Source organism: Ictidomys tridecemlineatus, chromosome 12, assembly GCF_052094955.1.
Source record: "Ictidomys tridecemlineatus isolate mIctTri1 chromosome 12, mIctTri1.hap1, whole genome shotgun sequence".
In the NCBI taxonomy this organism is placed as follows: Eukaryota; Metazoa; Chordata; class Mammalia; order Rodentia; family Sciuridae; genus Ictidomys; species Ictidomys tridecemlineatus.
Window position 1 is genome coordinate 82,678,269 of NC_135488.1, and position 22,226 is coordinate 82,700,494.

Genomic DNA, 22,226 nt, shown 5'->3' on the forward strand with positions numbered 1-22,226 from the left:
TGTCAACATGATGAACCATGAAAACATTATACTGAGAAAGCCAGTCACAAAAGAACATTATATGATTCCATTTATAAGGTACCTAGAATGGTCAAATTCATACAGATGAAAAACAGAACAGAACTTATAGGAAGCTGAATCAAAATTTGTCAGGAATATATTTTATGAAACAGTAAGAAATAATAAGATTGCATAGTTTCTTAAGATAGCTGGGAGTCTACAACACAGGACAAGTAAACAAGTACTGCTAATTACAACTTGCTCTAAGCTGCTTAGAAAAAAATAAAACTACTTATAAATTTTTTCAAAATTAGATCAGCATAAATTTCCCATATTGCTAAATATTTAAAGGTATTCTACAATAAATAAATAAGGAAGCATTTTACAAGGTACATACTCTTGTATATTTGGATTTTGTGTTTTACATACAGACCTATTTTAAAACTAATAGACAAGTGATATGAAAAGCTATCCAATATGTAACCATAAAGCATACTAACACTAATCTGAAGCTTTCTATATCAGAAGCTTTACGTCTTCTATATACAACAGTTTTGAAAACTCTAAAATTTATGAAGTTGGTATTATGCCTAGTTTACAGACTATGACTGAATTTCAGAGATTAACTTTACATAGTGCTTATAGAAGTGAATCTGGAATTTGAATTTTTTGTGCCTTCAATGCACCAGTATTCCCTAAATAATTCTTGATTAATACATAGTAACTAATCTATTTTCCTCTATCAAAAAAGTACATGATGATATCTAATGCCTAAAAGTAGAATATGTCCTTGACTCATCACACCAAAAATCTGCAAAATTCACACAGAATACCAGAAAAAAAAATGCCTCCAAAAGTACTAAATGATGAAAACATATATATTTTAAATTTACAGTCATTTTTACCTCAAAATCAAATGTTTTATAATTATTAGTTTAGCTAAAATTCATCTCCAAATTTCATATTTTATGTTAAAAATGTCATTAAAAATACTAAAAAAAACACATTTATTTCAATACTTTATATGAAAACTAAAAATCTGCTAAAAGATCCTGTACAGGTTTCATCAAACATCAGAAATATTCTACAATGGGTCAAATATTTTCTGAAAGTTATCAGTCTATTGAAACTCCCAAAATAGTTTGACACACTCTCTTCACAGTCCCTATCTTTCCCCTAAGAAATATGAAATATTCTAAAAATAAAAAGTTCAGATGACACTTAACTGTACATTACTACAGCTTTATACAGTGGTTCTAGAGGATGACTAAACCATTAGCTAGAGCATAACTTAGTCACATGATACTAAAATAATAAATGGAATTAGCAAAAATTCCCTTGGGGAGATCACATTTATTTTCAGAAATGCAATGTTGTTTCTAATTTTTACAACCCAAAATTTTCCATGAATCTTTCTTTTACCACTATGAATTTCTTGGAAATAAATAACTCAGATCAATTTTAATATGTAAAATTAATTAGAAACTTTCTTTTTAATGATCTGAATTCCAAAAGAAATTCAATAAAACTAATATTTCAACAGGCAGAGGGAAACAAAATTACTAGCAAGATAATTCCTTGTGTAGGGAAGTCTTTCATGCAAGTTCAAGAAAATTAGGTAAAATAGGAAATACATCAGATAACTTTTGTACATTGGCAATGAATTAACCTCAAAATATTCATTAAATACTGGGATAGATTTCTGGGTCTTTTAAATTTTATCTCTAAACAAAATAAAAACATTTCTCATAATCTAAGGGAGAGGTAAAATGAATTACCTCAAAATAAATGCATTCTCTTTAAAGAAGTATTCTGATTCATCAATGGAAACAAAAAGTTAAGAAATGCTGAGTATGAATATTTTAAGAACTGATAGTTATACTTAAAACTATAAAGAAATAATTTTATGAAAGGAGAAACACTGGGGAATGATTCTTGCCAAATAATATGGTTATATTAGGTACATGTACAAATATGTAACAATGAATCCCACCATTATGTACAACTATAAAGTACCAATAAAAAAATAGAATAACGAAATAATTTTCTAAGGAAAAACCAAAACATTTATAATTCTGATTAGTATTATACCTTTAAAAATTTTTCAGGAATTCTAATCACTGGCCACAATCAGTTCCCTAATATCAAGAAGGTGAACAAAGAACTATACCTTCTCAGAAACAGGTAGGCTGCTGGGTTCCTCTATTTTTCTAGGTTGTTTTACAGAATCACATCCATACATTCTTTTTTTAAGAACATGAAGCTGTGCATCAGTCATGTGGTGGAAAGACACCTGAGGGCCCAGTGAGAGAGGCCCACTATGAAGATTCTGAGTCATGCTAGCTGAAACACTGAGCACTGGATCCACATTAGAATCTGTCTGCAAAATCTGTGGAGGAAATACAACACCTGGAAGACTGATGTACTGAGAGTTTTCCTGCTGCCTCAACAAAGCTTCAGGCATGATTTTATGCTCATTTCCAGGAGGTACAAGTATATCACTAGTGGCATTTTTTAAGAGCTTCCTATCCACTGGCCCAGAATGTAGGATCGTGGGTTGCTGTAGCACAGTTTCCATCCTTTGTGATTTATTAGTCGCTTGAAGGGAACAAGGGTTCAGTTGTGAAACACTGGTCTGTATCATTGAAGGATGCCCAAACTGTTGAAAAACTTGTTGAACTGGATGCTGGAGAATACTTGCTCTTCCAGAAGTCTGTGTAACCATAATTGGTACATTAACTTTATAAAGGTGACCTTAAAAAGGAGAAAACAAAACTTTAAGTATTATTAGAATTCTAGCAATAGAATTAAAATTCTAATTTCCTGTTAAAAAAAAAAAAACTCACCCCTAACAGGCTGGGAGGAAATCTATCAATAAGGTAATAGTGGTTATCTCTAGAAATTTCTCTTATTCTTTAGACTCTTTTGTATTTTCTATAAGCAATATGTATTACTGTAGTTTTTAAATTTTCTTTTGCTTTAACTCTAGTTTTTTCCCACTATGATTTATATGACACACTCTGAGACACACATAGGCCACCAATATTTTATCCAAGACCCTCTCCTATTGCTTGATAAATTAATCTTATCAGCCTAATGGAATTTTAACAAAGAATTATGTACAATGTATTTCATACACTTAAGATACCATTACAAGAAAAGATTATCCAAAAAAAGAGTTTGATAATTTCAATAGTTATCAAATTTCTTCCTCTTTCCTTTAAACTACAACTAAACAGGAGAGGAACTGAATAGGTTTTAAGCATTGAGTTAGGTACTGTACTTAAATTTTACAACACCCAAAGAATAAGTCTGATACTCTTTTAAATCAAAAGATAGTACTGAAATGCAAAGGTTGGTTAACCTCCAAACTTATGGATGTTCTTTCTATTAGGGGATGCAATCTCCAATTCAAAAGGAGGCAAAGGTTGATCAACCTAATCTTTGGTTTTCCTTGATTAGAGCTACCAGGAACACAGATAAATCCTTTTGTTTGAATTTGCTAAAATTTGATAATTGACTTGAATTAGAGAAAATAGATACAAAGCATCTTACACAAGGTTGGAAAAGAGAATTCAGAGTGAATTAGATATAGGACAGGTATCATACAGTGTTCTTTGTGGTGGATGGTGTCTATAATAACAATAACTGCAACTTAATACCATTTTTTAATATTTATTTTTTAGTTGTAGCCAACACAATACCTTTATTTTATTTATTTTTATGTGGTGCTGAGGTTCGAACCCAGGGCCTCGCACATGCTAAGCAAGCACTCTACCGCTGAGCCACAACCCCAGCCCAACTTAATACCATTTTTAAAATAGGTTTTATTGAAGGTTCCTTTAACTTCTGGTATAGTTCATTAAACAATATGAGATTTAATATCCAGAGTTAGCACCAATGCTAACTAAAAATAAAATATTCTTAGAAAATATTCTCACCAGATGCAGTCTGTAGTGTCACACCTGCTGGTACATGAATAGGATAACCAGGAAAAGTAAAGTTTGCACTGGAGTTTGAAGTGCCCTAGTAGAAGAAATTTGTATTAGAAAGTTAGAAAAATATTTTATTTATATCCTTTTCCCATGGTATCACAAGGAGTGAAAAAAATCTGATTCCAGACAATAGAACAATAATTTGACAATACATTTAATACTAGGTCTGTCTGAGATCTTTGAATAAAATGGCTTTTGAATTTGTAGTCATTAACAATGAAGCCAGTAACGTTTTTCCCCCTTTCTATAGCTCTCCTCAGTAGCTTCCTTTATGAAGTCAGTAAGTCTTAATGAATAGAATGAACACCAACTCATAAAACTTACCCAATGCCTAGCTTTGCCTGGGCCATTGACTCCTAAGGTGTCAAATATAAGAACCACAGCTATTTATAAGGGTGCTTTAGTCTCTAAGTTGATCATGAATGGTATTTTGAAATAGATATGATAATGCATAATTCATAATAGTATATAATTTTATTTTTGGAATAATTAAACCCTAGAGTTTTAAAATTACAAATAAAATCAAGACAAAGAAATGTTTTATCTATCCGATCTGAAAATTTTAAAAAACTGATAAAGTAGGCTAGGGATGTGGCTCAGCTAGTAGAGTGCTTGCCTAGCATGTGCAAGACCCTGGATTCTATCCCTAATATCACACACACACACACACACACACACACACACACACCAAAGATTGATAAGTAGCACCCTATGTTGGTGAGGATGTGAGGAAAAACTAGTTGCCTTAGGCTACAGTTTATATGAGTATAAACTAGAACAACCCTTTAGACAATTTAGCAATATATTCTAAAATTGAAAATATGACCTTTGACCCAGAAATCCTACTTTTAGGAATCTACCAAATTGTCACTTAAACAACAGATAAACACAACTATAATCAATGGGATGCTATACATTTTTTAAAAAATGAAAAGAATTTAAAGGTCCATCAGCAAAAAGCTGGTTAGTTGAACCATGGTATATCCACTACGTCCAATCTATGTTTACTGGCATTGAAAAGAGTCCATCTATATTACTAAAAGAAGAGGGAGGGAAGGAGATCAGGGTAGGGAGTGAAGGGAGGGAAAGAGAGGAAACACAGTACATATGGAAGGAAGGAAATTACAAAAACAGTAACAAATGTAATCCTACTTCTTGCCCTGAAAAGTAATGTACATGAAATAAGTCTAGTGAATATTTATCAAACAATTAAAACCATTATCTTTGGGGTATAAGACTGCAGGGCTCTTTCACATTTTACTTTATAAATTTGTTTGTTTTTACTTCATATAAGCATATTATTCCTTTAATAAGGAAAAAAAGATATTTCCACTAATCTCAAAAGCAGAGATATTTCAAAGGTTTTCTATCAAAAGCAGAGCCATTCTTTCCAAAAATCTAGTTAAGGAGTAGTCTTTGTTTGTTCTTAATGAAGAAATGGAAATAAGTGGCACATTTAATCTTGTACCTTAAAAGGTAGCTCAAGGACTAGAATAAAATGAAAAATAGTTAATGGATTATATGCTATTAGTACCATGGAAGAAAAGTAAAAGTGAAAATGTGTCATTCTTTCCCACCTAAAAAACTACTCAATTTTCTATGAATAAGTAATAATGTTTATCTCCTATCTCCAAGTCCTAGGGAGGTAGGAAACTCTATTTCATAAAAGTAGGAAATGACCAAAATATTCCACTTAAATAAAAGGAAGAACTATGAAGTCACTCAACTCTGGAGGTAAAAAAAAAAATCAGAAAAAAATACCAGATCGAAATTATCTGCATTAAGGCCCACCAAACATATAACACTATATGGTATATTAAAACCCCATTCAATGTAACTGTAGAAATTTCCTAACCTTGTTAAGCAGATGCTAACAACTGCACTGGAAGACAGGAAAAACTAGTAAGAAAATGTTGATTCTGAATCTCCTGAGCTTTTCTATGATATGGAAACTATTCTATGATATGTGTCCCACTTCTTACCACATCTTTTCCCTAAAGGATCATGAATTACAACTATGCCCAACATTATCCCACCATTCACTAAAAATAGTGCATATCTTTTCAATTTTAGCCAGGTGCTGTGGCATAGGTCTGTAATCCTGGCTACTTGGAAGGCTGAGGTAGGAGGATCACACTTTAAGGTCAGCTTCAGCATCTTAGCGAGACACTATCTCAAAATAAAAAATAAAAAGGGCTGGGAAGGTAACTTGGTGGCAAAGCACCCCTGATTTTAACTCCCAGTACCAAAAAAAAAAAAAACAAAAAAAACAAAAAAAATATTTTAAATAAGCTACATACCAGTTCTGCTGTGGCAAAACTTGGAAGAGTTCTACCAGTAGGAATAACTAACGATGCTGCATAGAAAACAAAATAAATATTACACATTCATTAGAATTTATTAATTTAATTGCTAAATAGATTTTTTTAAAAAATATTCTATAATGTTAGAACATAGTGAATTCTAAACTTCTAGTCCAAATGAGAACAGAAGTATTTAATTATACTTTTCCAGCAACTTTAGATAGACTTTACAACTAAACTACTTTAAATATCAAAGGTAAATATTTCTTTATAATCAGGCATATTGTACTTTAGGAATCCATAACAACATCTGCAGACTGTCTTTAGTAAGTAACTGTAGCACTAAGTCTCCATTACAACTTATACAATAAGGAAAAAAACTTCAGACCAATATCTCTGATGAACATAGATGCAAAAATTCTTAATAAAATGCTGGCAAATTGCATAGAAAAACATATTAAAAGATAGGGCACCAAAATCAAGTGGGTTCATTCCAGGGATGCAAGGCTGGTTCAACATATGGAAATCAATAAATATAATTCATCACATCAACAGACTTAAGAATCATATGATTATCTCAATAAATGCAGAAAAAGCATTTGACAAAATTCAGCACACATTCATGCTCAAAATACTAAAAACACTAGGGATAATAGGAACATAACTCAACATTGTAAAAGCTACAAATGCTAAACCCAAGGCCAACATCATTCTAAATGAGAAAAATTGAAGCATTCCTTCTAAAAACTAGAACAAGACAGGTATGCCCCCTTTCACCACTCCTAATTGAACATAGTCCTGGAAACCCTAGCCAGAACAATTAGACAAAGGAAAGAAATTAAAGGGATATGAATAGGAAAAGAACTCAAAACTATTCCTATTTGCCAACGACATGATTCTATATTTAGAAGACCCAAAAAACTTCATCAGAAAGCTTCTAGAACTCATAAATAAATTCAGCAAAGTAGCAGGTTATAAAATTAACACCCATAAATCAGTTGCATTCCTATACACCAATGACAAATCAGCTCAAAGACAAATCAGGAATGCTATTCCTTTAACAATAGCCTCAATAAAATAAAATATTTGGGAATGAATCTAACAAGTACGGTGAAATACCTCTACAATGAAAACTACAGAACACTAAAGAAAGAAAGTGAAGAAGACCTCAGAAGATGGAAAGATATCCCACGTTCTTGTATAGGCAGAATTAATATTGTCAAAATGGCCATACTACTAAAATCACTCTACAAACTTAATGTAATTACTATAAAAATTCCAATGACATTCTTCATAGAAATAGAAAAAGAAGTCGTGAAATAGAAAAAGGAAGGCATACATTTGGAAAAATAAGAGGCCCAGAATAGTCAAAGCAATCCTTAGAAAAGTGATGCAGAAGGCATCACAATACCAGACTTTAAATTATACTACAGAGCTATAGAAACAAAAACAGCACAGTATTGGCACAAAAAACATAAATGAAGACCAGTGGAACAGATTAGAAGACACAGAGTCATACCTATATAAATACAACTATCCATTGGGAAGAAAAAGTAATTTTGTTAAGTGGCATATTTCTATGAAACTATAGTATTGATCAAAAATATGTAACTTGACATAAATCCATTCTAAATTTTATAGATTCAAATAAGTTTCAATTCATTTCACTAAAAGTTATTTATGGTACTTTAGCTATGTTAGCAAGCACAGCTACACCACTTTAGTAACAAACAAAATACTTTGTAATGAAACCACTATGACTGATAAGAAAAATAGAATAAATTATCCAAAGTGAAACCCTTAATTTGTACAATTAATATGGCTCAATAATTTTAATTTTAAGATTCTATTTATAAAAGGAAAAGAACAAATTCTTAGGAGAATTGCAACGCAACCTACATTAAAGCCACAATCTCATACATCTTTCCTTTATTATCTGCCAATTTTCTATGCTGACTATTGCTTTGTTTCTAATGCATCCAAAAGGTGGTCCAACTAGTTGTAAATGTAATCTATCATTAAAAAATTATGTATAAAGCCCAGCAGTTGCTCACACCTATAATCCCAGCAGCTCAGGAGGCTGAGGCAGGAGGATCATTAGTTCAAAGCTAGCCTCAGTAACTTAGCAAGGCCCTAAGCAACTCAGTGAGCCCTGTCTCTAAATAAAATATTTTTTAAAAAAGGGCTTAGGATATGGTTCAATGGTAAAGTGCCCCTGAGTTCAATCACCATTACCATATATGTATATGTATATGTGTATGTATATGTATAAAGACCAAATAATAACCACAATAGAAGTATCTCAGTTATCAATGTAACCATTAACCTTAAATGCTCAAGGTTCACCTAGCTGAATGTAATTATCAGAATAACATTTTGCCTTTTCTTTAATAAAAAGTATTTCTTAGCATGTTTATAAAGTTACATATATATCAGTGTAATGCTGATTATGGCCTGCCTGTTTTTCACATACTGCAATAAGGAAAACTCCCCCATTCTGATGGTAGAAAGGCTTCTTCACATACAACAAAAAGCTCAGAAGAGCAAACTAACCATTCTTCCCACGTTCAGACAACAGAATTGAGTCTGCAGATTGATGGTTAATGAGCCACAGAATTATTTTTATCCTCTGTTCATCTATGGCTTTGCTTATTAACAGGCATTCTTTCAGAAAAGCTAAATTAGAAAGAATCGGAGTGGCAGGAACACAATGGCATTAGTCTTAATTAGCTGAAGTGAGCAAAGCTTACACAGCTACAGCTTAAGTCATAGCCTGAGAGGAAACAAAAATCTGTTAACGCACTGTCTGAAGCAATTAAATGAGTTTCTTGAGGAAAAATAGCAACAATCCTCCTCTTTTAAATACCTTGTAATAAATCCTACAGGATAATTCTCTATCTTTAAGGAAATCAAGCAGGGTTATAAGAGAGCTTTCAAAGTTTCTTTGTGACATCAGAATAAAAGCACTGAACTAAATTGTATCATGAAGTTTCATGCAGTTCCTACCTAACTAAATTCAATACTAAATTCACAAGTTATATGTACCATTTATATACATTTACAAGTTGTACACACCATTAAACATACCTGAAACATATTTTTTAACATTCAGAATTATTTTAATAACTAAGTAAATTTTAACTAAATGTTTTCACTCAAACTATGTCATAATTTCAGATTTTTCATATATATGTTCTAGAAATTATTATTATCATTTATATTATTATTATTACTGGGGATTGAACCCAAGGGTGTTTTACTACTGAGCCACATTCTCAGTCCTTTTTTATATTTGATTTTGAGACAGAGTCTTGTTAAATTTCCTATGCTGGACTCAAACTTATGATCCTCTTACCTCAGCCTTCCAAGTTGCTGAGATAATAGGCATGTGCCAACTCACCCAGCTTAGAAATATTAATTTCAAAATGAATAAATTTTAAAATATAGCAATAATTCAATTCCATAAACATAATTTTAAAATTCTGAAATGTGATAATTTGGCATAGAACAAATTTCCCAGACATGAGTGACATTCACATCTATAAGTGTACTTTTTCCCACCATCAAAAATTCTAGTAGTTTCACAATTCTTACTTCTATTGTTTTGGGGGGTTTTTTTGGTGAATTTTTTAATTTGTTTGTTTGTTTGTTTATTTTGGTACCAGGGATTGAACCCAGGGGCACTTCACCACTGAGCCACATCCCTCTCCCCTTTTATTTTGTTTTATTTTAAGACAGATTCTCACTAAGTCCTTAAACCCCACTAAGCTGCTGAGGCTTGCTTTGAACTTGCAATCCTCCTGAGCCACTGGAATTACAGGCATGCATCACCTCACCTGGCCTTACTTCTGTTTGAATCATTTCAAATCTTAATATGCAAGTCACATTATTCAAAAACTGCAGACTGATCAGTTCTTGAGACTAATCATAAGCACATGGAATTCTGATGACTAAACTGAACATTCCACCCCTCATATCACCTAAAGAACAAATCAATCACATTGCTGAAATCTCCACCAGACCTAAGTTTGAGAACAATTTGAAATATTACTTATACCTATTGTTTAAGTGTTTTAGTGCTCAAATCCCCCAGAAACTTGTGTTCCTGTTCTTCCCTTCTCTTACTCCCACAAAGACTGATGTTTTCATTGAAAAAAAAAAAAAACACTGTGATATGAAAACCGAACAGCAGAAGCCAATTTAAAGTCCCCTAAAAAAAATGGATAGGATGACTGCACATTCCAGTTTGCCCAGGATAGTCCCAGTTTACACCTGTTATTCTGAGATAATTATTAGTAGATTGCCATTTCTCTCTCAAAAATGGATTATAAATTATATATGTGTATACACAAACACACACACTCTATAAGTACAGAGCTGCAGATCTCAGAGTATAATGTGCAAACCCCTGGGGGTCCCAAGTTCCCTTTCAGAGTGTTCAAAACTGTTTATAATAAGACAACATATGCCTTTTTCATTTTTCATTAACTACAGTCTGTTCTGTTTTGTTGACATTTGTATTAAAGACACAAAAGCAGTGACGGGTAAAACTGCAGGGACCTCAGCATGAAGTAAGGCAGCAGCACCATGCCTTATAAAGTCATTGTGCTCTCCAGTGTCACTCAGAAGGGAGGGCAGAGGGAAAGAGTAAAAGGAAGGAGAAGATCAGACAAAAATCAGCAGCACCAACACCAAAACTGTTCCACTTAAGAAAGTCCTGTGATGACCTAAGGATTATTAATTATAGTGAATTTTACCCAGAAAGTATGCTTCCTTTTAATATTCTATGGTAAGATGAAAAGAAAACAAAGATTTCAGCAGCGTATGGAAGTGTAAAGATGTACAAGCAAAAGCATTTATGCTCTTATTTAAGTGGAGAGTTGACCTAGCCTCTTTTTTGAAGGAACATCATTTTAAATGGAAAGAATGACAGAAACTGTTTTATTGCATCTGGGTATTTAGCAAACTCTCAAAAATGAACTAAGCATTTGCTTCAAAAAAAACAAACTAATGTCTTTATACATGTACTTTGGGTAATAATATCCACTCCATTCCACTGTCTTTCCTACCCCATTCCCCCTCTTTTTCCCTCCCACCCCTTTGCCCTATCGAGTGTTCATCTATTCCTCCAATGCTCAATATCCTTGTATCAGAGAAAACATTTGGCACTTGGTTTTTTGAGACTGGCTAACTTCATTTAGCATTATATTCTCCAACTCCATCCATTTACCTGCAAATGCCATGATTTTATTATCTTTTAATTATCTTTTAATTTTTAATGCTGAATAATATTTCATTGTGTATATATACCACATTTTCTGTATCCATTCATCTACTAAAGGGCATCTAGGTTGCTTCCACAATTTAGTTATTGTGAACTGTGCTGCTATAAACATTGATGTGGCTGTGAAAACATAAATGGTGTAACTCTACTTTGTGTATGGCCAGAGAGATGAAAAATTGTGCTCTAGATGGGTAATATGAATTGTAGTACATTCTGCTGTAATATATAATAAATTAGAATAAATTTTAAAATTTTTTAAAAACAAACTAATGGTATTTTCCAATGATAAAATTCAAGCTTTCGAACAAAACTTAGAATGTATCACCTATTATATCTATCACAGTAGATGAGATGTGGAGTGATAATAATGAGTATAATTTTTTTTGTACAAGGGATTGAACTGAGGAGCACTCAATCACCGAGAGCCACATCCCCAGCCTTATTTTGTATTTTATTCAGAGACAGGGTCTCAATGAGTTGCTTAGCACCTTGCTGTTACTGAGGCTGGCTTTGAACTCATGATCCTCCTGCCTCAAACTCCAGAGCTGCTGGGATTACAGGCGTGCACCACTGTGCCCAGCCATTTTTTTAACCTTATATAATGAACAATGTTTTAACTGTATAATGCAGTGAAACAATATTTTCTAAATAATCAACATACATCACAAAATTACAGGAGTGAAGAGGCATTTAAAGTGCAAGATATGTACACCAACATAAACTCTAATGTAACATTCTAAAAAATTCCTTGATTTAGGTTCAGATTCCACCTAAACTTTACTGTAGTATCAAATTATTTGAAAATGCTACCAAAAAAAAAGCCCTTTTCCAATTACATATCTGTGAAAAGCTAAATTTTCTTCATGTGTTTTAACAATCACAACACAATATAACAGTTTGATTGTAGAAATAGATATTGAAAAGATAAAAGTAGTAATCTAAAACCTCCAACAGGACATGATGTTAAGGGAAATAATCCAAACATAGAAGAACAAACACTACATGTTCTTTCTCATATGTGGAAGCTAAAAACACTAGTCTGAGCCAGGCATGGTGGTGCAAGCTTGTAATCCCAGCCAAGGCAGGAGGATGTAAGTTTAAGGCCAGCCTGGGCAACTTAGCAAGAACCCATCTCAAAAATAAATAGTTTAAAAAAAAAGAGGGGGGAGGGGGATAAAACTCAGTGGTAAAACAGGCCTGGGTTCAATCTCTAGCATTGGGAGGGAAAAAAAAAAAAGTTGATCTGAATGTAGAATACTGATATCTTTAGGCTGAGACAGCAGGTAGAAAAAGAGAGGGTATGAGATAATGGATACCAAAATACAATTAGATAGAACAATTCTAGTGTTCCACTATAGTGAGATGACTATAATTCACAATGATCTATTATATATTTTATGATAATCTAGGAGAAGCTCAAAAGCTCCAAACATAAAGAGACAAGGAAATTCAATGCTATTGCCCTAATTTGATTAGTATGTACCATGTATACATGTGCTAAATATCACACTATACTCCATAAATATATACAATTATTACATGTCAGTCAAAAGTCTTTTTTTAAAAAAAGTAAGTTAAAAACGTCCCAACAAAACAAAGCCCAGGACTAGATGGATTCTGGGATTGAATTCTACCAAACATTCAAAAAAAATTAATACCAATCCTTAAACTCTTTCAAAAAAGAGAACTAAAGGCAAACACAATTTACTAAGCCAACATTAGCTTGACACCAGAAGCAGAAAAGACATTCTAAATTGAAAACCAGGGCTGAGAATATAGTTCAGTGGTTGAGTACTTGCCTAGCATATGTGAGGCCCTGGGTTTGATCCCCAGGAAAAGAAAGAAGAGAGAACCCCACAGTTAACATCAAAATCAATGAGGAGGCACTGGGGCTGGGGCTCAGTATAAAGCACTCGCCTAGCACATGTAAGGCACTGAGTTTGAACCTCAGCACCACATAAAAACAAATAAAATAAAAGTATTATGTCCACCTACAACTAAAAATATATTTTTAAAAAATCAACAGGGAAAAAATGAAAGCTTTCCCTTCAAGATCAAGCATAAAGAAAGAGTACCTACTCTCACCACCTCTCTTCAACACAGAAGTTCTACCCAGAGCAATCAGACAAGAAAAATAAATACAAGGCATACTAATCAGAAACAAAGAAGTAAAGTTATCTTTATTTGCAAAGGGCATGGTCCTGTATAGAGAGAACCCAAAAATTACACACACACACACACAGTTAGAACTAATAAGTTCAATAAATTTGCAGGATATAAAAGCAACATAGAAAAATCAGTTACATATCTATATAAAATATCAATCAATCTAATAAAGAAATCAAGAAAATTATCCCATTTATGATAGCATCTAAAAATTAAAACAGGAAGAAATTTAATCAAGAAGGTAAAAGATATGTACCTCTATTCTGAAAACTAAAAGACAATGATGAAATAAAATGAAGAAGAAACAAATGAAAAGATACTCCCTATTCATGGACTGAAGGAATGAATATTGTTAAAATATTGTTAGAATGTATAATGCTTCCCAAAGCAATTACAGATTCAGTTTCAATCGTTATCAAAATTTCATGACATTATTCACAGAAATAGAAAAATGCTAAAATTCATAAGGAACTACAAAAAAACTCAAATAACCAAAGCAATTCATATACAGAAAAAGTTGGAGACATCATACTGCCTGATTTAAAAGTATAAAGCCAGGCACAGCCACATATGCCTATAGTCCCAGTTACTCAGGAGGCTGAGGCAGAAGGATTGCTTGAGTTCAGGAGTTCACAGCCAGCCTGGACAACACAGTGAGATCCCTATCTCAAAAACAAACAAACAAAATAACATTACAAAGCTATTAGTAATCAAAACAGTAGAGTACTAATACAAAAATACTTAGAAACTAGAAATCAATCCAAATATATATGGTTAACTAATTTTTAACAAGGGCAATAAGAGGACACAATAGGGAAAAAACAGTCTCTTTAATAAATGGTACTGGGAAAACTGGATTTTCACATGCAGTATAATAAAATTGGACAGCTTATACCATATATTAAAAACTCAACTCAAAATTAATAAATGGCCTAAAATTACACCTGAACCATAAAACTTCCAGAAGAGAATACTAAAAAAAAAATTAAAAAAATAAAAAATAAAAAAACTCCCTGACACTAAACTTGGCAATGATTTTTTTTAATACCACAACAAAAGTTAAGGCTACAAAACAAAAATAAATGGAACTACATCAAACTAAAAAGCTTCTGCACAACAAGAAAGAATCAAAATATAAAGGCAGATTGGGAGAATATACACACAAACCATACATCTGATAAAGTGCTAATATCCAAAATATATTAAAGAGTTTAGGCAATTAAAGAGTCAGCAGAAAATAACCCAATTAAAAAATGAGCAAAAGAACCTAGATAGATATTTTTCTAAAGAGAAAATAAAAATGATCAACAAGTATATGAAAAGGTGCTCAGCATCACTAAACATCATAGAAATGCCCATCAAAACTATGAGACATTACCTACACCTGTAAGGATGGCTATTATCAAAAAGATGAGAGATTACAAGTATTGGTAAAGATTCAGAGAAAAGGGAATCTTTGTGATTGTTGATGACAATACAGAATGGTACAGCCACTGCAGAAAGCAGTACAGAGGTTCCTAAAGAAATTAATAATAGAACTACCATATAACCCAACAAACCCTTCTTATGAATATATACCCAAAAGATATTAAATCACTACCTCATAAGTATCTGCACTTCCAAGTTCATTGCAGCATTATTCATAACAGCCAAGATGAAGTAATAACCAACATGTCCAATGATGGACAAATGAATCAAGAAAATGTAATTTATATACACAATGGATTATTGTTCAGCTTTCAAAAAGGAGATTCTGCCCTCTGTCACACAATAAAGATGAAAATGGAAGACTTTATGCTATGTGGAATAAAGGAGACACAAAGAAAAAGGTACTACATGATCTCACTCATATGCAGAATCTTAAAAAAAAAAAAAGTCAAAAGTCAAATACAAAATGGTAGAGAATAAAACAGTGGTTATCAAGGGCAGGGGAGCATGGAATGGGAAAATGTAGGTCCAAGAACACAAAGCAACAGAAACACAAGATCAATAAGTCTAAAGATCAGACGTACAACATTATGAGGGTTTACTTAATATTGTACCATGCTCAGGATTTTTGCTATGAAAAGAGTAGACTTTAGATACACTCGCCACAATTTTTAGAAATGGAAAACTACTAAGATGATAGATATATTAATTTACAGAATTATATAACCTTTTCACTATATATATTCACACGTATCTCAAAACATGGTGTTCACCTTAAATATACACATATTTAAATTTAAAAAGACATGAGAACTCAGTTGTCTTATATGAAAGCAGACATTAACAAAATTTGCAGAAAAGTAAAACAATGCCACCTTACTAAAAATTTTTATTGTAAAAAGTTATTTTTCATATATATAAACAAATAATTGAATTTTTAAATAAATAAACCATTTTTTGTTTCTTAGTTTTAATTCCAATCTTTTAATACATATTTACAATCCACATTTTAAAATGTTCCTTAGGGTCCTCAATTTTTAAGAATATAAAGGAGTCCTTTATAAATAATGTTGAAAACTAAAGATACAGGAAATTACTAAACAAATAAATAATGCAGTCAAAAATATGGTATAGCAAACAAGTTTTAAAGTGGAACAGAAAAAAAAGCAGATGACTTATTCAATTGTAGATTTAATTTGAACCTAGTATCAAAAGAAATGAAAAGATTGTAGAAGTTTAAGTTATTTTAATCAGGCTTTTAAAAGCATACCATGAGAAGATACAATTAAGAAGTACTTAAATTTTATGAGGCTATTTATTTCAAGAATCCTATTGTAGGGTACCAAGAAATGAAGACAGATAGGAACAAGGTCTATAATGCACTTTTAAAGGATACAGTAATTCCTCTTAAACCTCTTCATTATAAATCATGTAGAGGAGAATAAGGAGGAAAACTGTCTTATTTTAAATGTAATTATTTCTATTATTCTGACTCCTAAGACACAGAATAAGAATAGGTACAGAGTGAAAACTAGCTAGATATATTAGCTGCCAGACTATTTTGTGATTTAAATCACTGGTAATATTACCATCTTGCGGTAAAATGAAGTATTGCAATTTTGAATGACAAAGAACCCCTAAGTGGTTCACTATGCTTTTGAAAAAAGACAGTGAAGTATTTTCAGCCTGCCTATCCACCACACCCTCACATCAACCCCAAGCAAAAAGAACCTCCAGAGTTCTTTAATTTAAAAAAATAGAGATTAAAAAAAAGAATGTTAAACAGCTAAAGGAAATGTTCTGACACCATAAAGGTAAAAATGAAACCACAGTCAAAAACCCAATGATTGATGAAAACATTTCAGTGGTTCAACAATTACAACTGTCATGACTGGGAGACGTCCTGGGGAGGGAAACTGGCCAAATTATATTGTTATATTGTGTACATGTAATATGTAACAACAAATCCCACCATTATGTACAATAAAAAAGAAGAGAAAAAATCTATTATGACTAATACTTAAAGAAGAAAATTATATTTTGTAAGCACAGTATTAGACAAAACTTGTGTTTGGTAACTCGATTATCACTTTTTCATTTTTATAAGTTATAATTGTTGCCACACTTAAAGTCTCCCATTTTATAAGAGAAGAGTTCTAGCATCCTATTTTCTCTTCACCTTGGCCTATGTAATTTTCATGTGAATTTTCAAAAGCATGCAAGAACAATCTACTTATTATTGACAATCTAATCTGAATTCTACTCTCACTTCTTGCAGATACTACTCTATTGAATTTCAGCTAAACCAAATAAAATCTATTTACATGTGTATATAGATCCCATGAGTAAGATAAAGATTATAAGAATCAGAACTGAAAAGACAGATAGGATAATATCAGTTTTACCGTTTATTACTTAGTCTTTCGCAACTCCAATTGGCATATATAGTATAAACAAATATTTCCCTTAAAAGCAAAGGTCTAGATTCAATAAATTCGAGAATAAACATAAAATGCACATGGTCAATTTCTGGCCATTATTTTACATAATCAAAATAGTGAAGTAGCCTGAATAATCTCCATATTTTTTTCACTCTCCATTTTGCTTCCAATACAATAATTGATTACTAACAACAGACACAGAAAGTAAAAGGAACAAAGAGAATGTAAAGCATGCAAACACTTTTCCCACTTTCCCTCTGCTACTTCATCAATAATGGCTAGATTACTTCTACTGGACCCAATCAAATTCTCTGAAACAACCCGAGTATGCTCCAAGCTCAAGAACTATATAACTTGCTTCTCTAAAACAAGGTTTTGTCACCTTTATGAATTTATTATTTTTTTAAAAACTAGTTTGAGGGCTGGGGTTGTGGCTCAATGGTAGGGTGCTCGCCTAGCACACTTGAGGCACTGGGTTTGATATCAGCACCACATTAAAAAAAAATGAAATAAAGATATTGTATATCCACCTACAACTAAAAAAGTAAATATTCTTCTAAAAAACTAGTTTGAGTAACCAGAGTTTTCTTTCAATAATAACATGAAGTGATGATTTATACTATGTTCACTTAATGGAAATGATGTTGAGGTTTAAGTCATCTATACTTTAAGAACATTATCCTAATTAAAAAACATTATCAAAAGAGAATTCATTCTCAAGATGTAGAAAATACTAATTTAAAAACTTTATCCAACCTGTTGATGATTGCAATGTTTGATGCAAGCTGTGTGGCAACTGAAGGGTGAACAAAGGTGAATGGACGCTATTTCTGAAGAAGTCTTCTGTTGCTTTAGACTGCAAAACTTTGGTTTCCCAGAGCTGGAAAAAAAAAATACACACACACACATATGTATATATATGCTTTTTAAAAATCGGATATTTACTTCTATTTTTAAAATTTTAAAATGAAATTTTCGGCTGATGGTACAATGGTTAAGTACTAAACTATAATTGATGGGTTATAACTACAATTATCAGTTTTTTTAAGTTGAAAACTACAAGAACAGAAACTTGTATTGTCCACAAACCTGTTTCAAGTCCTTTAAAACTTGTTCCTCTATACCTTCTTCAACAAATAGATCCCGCACTCCTTCAATTACATCTTCAATTACAGATCTGTAGAGTTTAGGCTACATAAAAGCAATTATTAAAGTTTTAAATTCTCAAGTTTGAATTACTTGCCTCTAAAAACATGTAGTATATACTTTCTAATCTTATAGTTTAAAAAAAAAAGAAGCACTGGAAGGATTTTTACTAAGTACATGCCATTCCCAGTATATACTTAGCTTTTTGTAAATTGTGCTAGCTTCAAAGCTTTAGTTCTAGCTGTAGCCCCCTTGTATCCCACCCCCATCTACAAGGCTGCACTACAAGAATACAATTGAGGTAATCTTATAAAGAGATGATTATGGTTATGTTACTTGACTTCTGTGGCAGTATTTAACCTCCCCATTCCTTATAAAATGGAAATTAATTTAAGGCAACTGGAAATTAAACTGTTTTCAATTTAACTTTTTCTCAAAGTAGCCACTATTAGTGAACTATTAGAGTTCACTATATTATTTTCATAAATGTAAATAAACTTCATGTCTTAACACTGGGGAAATCAAAACCTGTCCTACTTTCAAATCCCACAAACCAAAAAAAAAGTGTGTATGCACACATGTGTGTGCACACACACATATTCTGAACCCTTATCAAGTTAATAAACAACTGCACCAAAATGAATTTCCTAAACAAAAACTACAAAGGGCACTAACAACCTCACCCTTCTACAATGTGCATATTGTAGAGACAAAATAACATCCTAAAGTGTTTCCTAGTAAAAACATGCCATGAAATGAAATTAAGCAGATTCATACCCAGATTAAACATCATTTACATCAACACAACAATGAACATGTGCAATAAACTTAGTCCTTCAAAGCTATGTAAAGTGTGTTCCACCGAGGTCTCCAATCCAAAATGGCAATTCTAAGTGCTGACAATACTGATCCAGTGGAAGTTCCACTGACAAGAAAAGGCAAAACAGGAATTTAATTGAGTTGCTCTTGTCTCAAATTGCTTAATCAGGCCAAAATGAATACTGTGGCATTCTAGGATTACTTTTTCATACTTCCCATGAAATACTGTAAATACTCCTGTAAACTCCAAGAGAAGCTAAATTCTAAAATAATCCTTCTAAAGATCCAGGGTAAGCCTATGAATAGGCCAATCAGTAACATTTAAATAATATGTTATTCACAAGCATATCCATTAAGGCTAAGTGCCCTTAGATTGGTTGCTTCTTCTAAAACAGTTTACCCTGATAAAGGCATTCTAAACGGGTGCTTCAGTGTTAATCCCAGCTAGTGTGATCACACTTAGAGCTAGAGGAAAAAATTCCTAGGGCTAAAAACATCTTTAAGATCTGCCCTCAGAGTATAACAGCAGCAGTCAAAAAGAAGCCATTAGACACAATTTTTCAAAAGCAAAATAGGTATTGAACGTAGTTTCTCTTCTAAGACTACATTTAGACTTCATACTGCTTTCCCTATCTACTATCTTTATTAAAACTATATATAATCCAGAAGTCCATCTTAACACCTCTGAAGGAAAACATGCACACCACCCTCTCCTTGGAGTTCACACTCAGGGAAATCATTTCACCCTGTAAACTTGTTTTCAAGTATAAGTGTTCTACATTTCTTAAAACAGTATCATAAAATGGATAGACACTAAAATAGCATGCCTCTAAAAATGGAACATTTAATTCTACTTTACTTGGAATCATATTTGTCCCCTCCAAAAAAGAAAAAAAAAATACCCCCATCTGGATGAACACATTGTCTTTCAGGAAATGTGAAGTCTATTGATAATAAAGATGAATTCTTTTTCTTTTTTTCTTTAATTTAGGTTTTTAAGATTGATGGAGAGTCTCACAAGTGCCAGTCAGCCTGTGAATTCTGTGAGGTTCAGGTACTCTTCGAGGACACAAAGGCAATGTCTAGCGAAAGGGGCTAGAGAATGGGAAAAGGAAGACGATGGGGTGACAAGCCATATCGCATTACCTGTTATTTCGTGTTAGTAAATAACAGCTTGAATTGACAATGCCCGTAGCAAAATTAAAAATTAGACTACAAGTGAGCTTAGGAATTTTTAAACATACAGAAAATCCGCAAGGCAGAGGGTGAGTTCGACCTCTAAACACGTTCCAACCCTAACCTAGACAACCTCAACTTGGAGGAGGAGGACATCACTTCTTCCGGTTGGGCCAGGCCCGACTTCCGGCCAAACCACTGGCCCTCGTCAGCTTCCTCAACACAGAAGCGAGGGACAGGGTTTATGAAAGTGTATGGCTTATCACTGATGACTAAAGGGTGTGCAGGGTTCAACTGCTGTGAACCCGGTGTCCTAGGCCGCTCCCATGCGCAGAGCCTGCGGCCCTCCTTACCACTGGGTTGACGCAGGCCATGACAGCGGCTCCAGCGGGCCCTTCGCGCCTGCGCAGCACGGGATGTACCGCCCAGGGGCGCGCGGGCTGGTTTTGAACTGGCGACTGGCGAGGGGAGAACGTTGCCACGCAACCTCGGAAAACGCCGAGGGCGGGGCAGGGAAGAAGCTAAGCTCCGTGAGTGGAGCAGGGTTGATTGCAAGCGCTGTCTCTTCAGAGGAGAGGTTGGCTTGCCTGAGCAAGAACAGCTAACATGAATGAATGGTTAGGTCGGGCCTTACCATCAGTCTCTGTTCCCAAGACTCCAAAGGGCCTTTATTTCCTCTGTGAAATAAAGACCAAGAAAATAGGGACAATGCAGTGGTAGATCCCAGTTCCACTTGAGCTTTAAAGGAAGGGTGTGGCAAGAGATAAGAAGGGAGTTTAGTGATAACTGCTTTTACCAATTTTCATTCCTACCCCTAAACCCAGCTGAACTCCATATTGTTATTTTAAAATATAGCGAGAGCCATCAAGAGAATGGGCAGCAGCAACATCACCTGGGAACCTATTTAAAATGCAAATGATCGAAGTCCATCCACACCCACTCAAACAGAAACTGGAGGGAGGGGCCCAGCATTCTGTAATTTTAACGTGCTTTCTGGGTGGTTTTAATGGACATTCAAATGAGACCCACTGTCTTCAGAGTCTCAACTTTGGTATACATTAAAATCATGTGAGGAGCTGTAAAAAAAAAAAAAAAAAAAGGCTGGTGCCTACGCCTCGCCCCAGAGTATCTGATTCTAAAATGCAACCAACGTGGAGAACCACTGTTTGAAGTCAGGTACCCAGTGGCATCCAGTCTCCTTTTTCTTAAGCAGAGGTCACTATCTTTTGACCTGCAATCATTTTCTCCATCTTCCGAAAGATTGAGCATATCATAAGGGGTATAGCTTACCTAGTTAAATGTAAATGTAAGCACAGACAACCTGGAGGGCTAGAAAAAGGAAGAAGTCATCGATTGCCACCACTCAACCTTTTAAACAGTCTTTCTAGCCTGAAGATAAGCCTTGACTTAACCAGATGGTTATTTGATGATTAAAAATCCTATTAGGTTTAAAAATTGGCTGTTTATT

The 22,226-nt window shown here is 33.4% G+C and overlaps 1 protein-coding gene across 1 annotated transcript in view; it reads right to left on the reverse strand.

Moving 5' to 3' along the window:
* Gtf2a1l (general transcription factor IIA subunit 1 like) overlaps positions 1-22,008 on the reverse strand; it is a 61,363-nt gene extending 39,355 nt beyond the window's left edge. The window contains exons 1-7 of the mRNA XM_078027906.1: positions 21,990-22,008; positions 20,918-21,345; positions 18,707-18,808; positions 18,374-18,497; positions 6,296-6,351; positions 3,942-4,026; positions 2,171-2,754 (exon numbers count right to left, since the gene is read on the reverse strand). Of these exons, the coding sequence (XP_077884032.1) occupies positions 2,171-2,754; positions 3,942-4,026; positions 6,296-6,351; positions 18,374-18,497; positions 18,707-18,808; positions 20,918-21,345; positions 21,990-22,008 (1,398 nt within the window). The remainder of the gene's footprint in view (positions 1-2,170; positions 2,755-3,941; positions 4,027-6,295; positions 6,352-18,373; positions 18,498-18,706; positions 18,809-20,917; positions 21,346-21,989) is intronic.
* Positions 22,009-22,226: the final 218 nt, after the last annotated feature.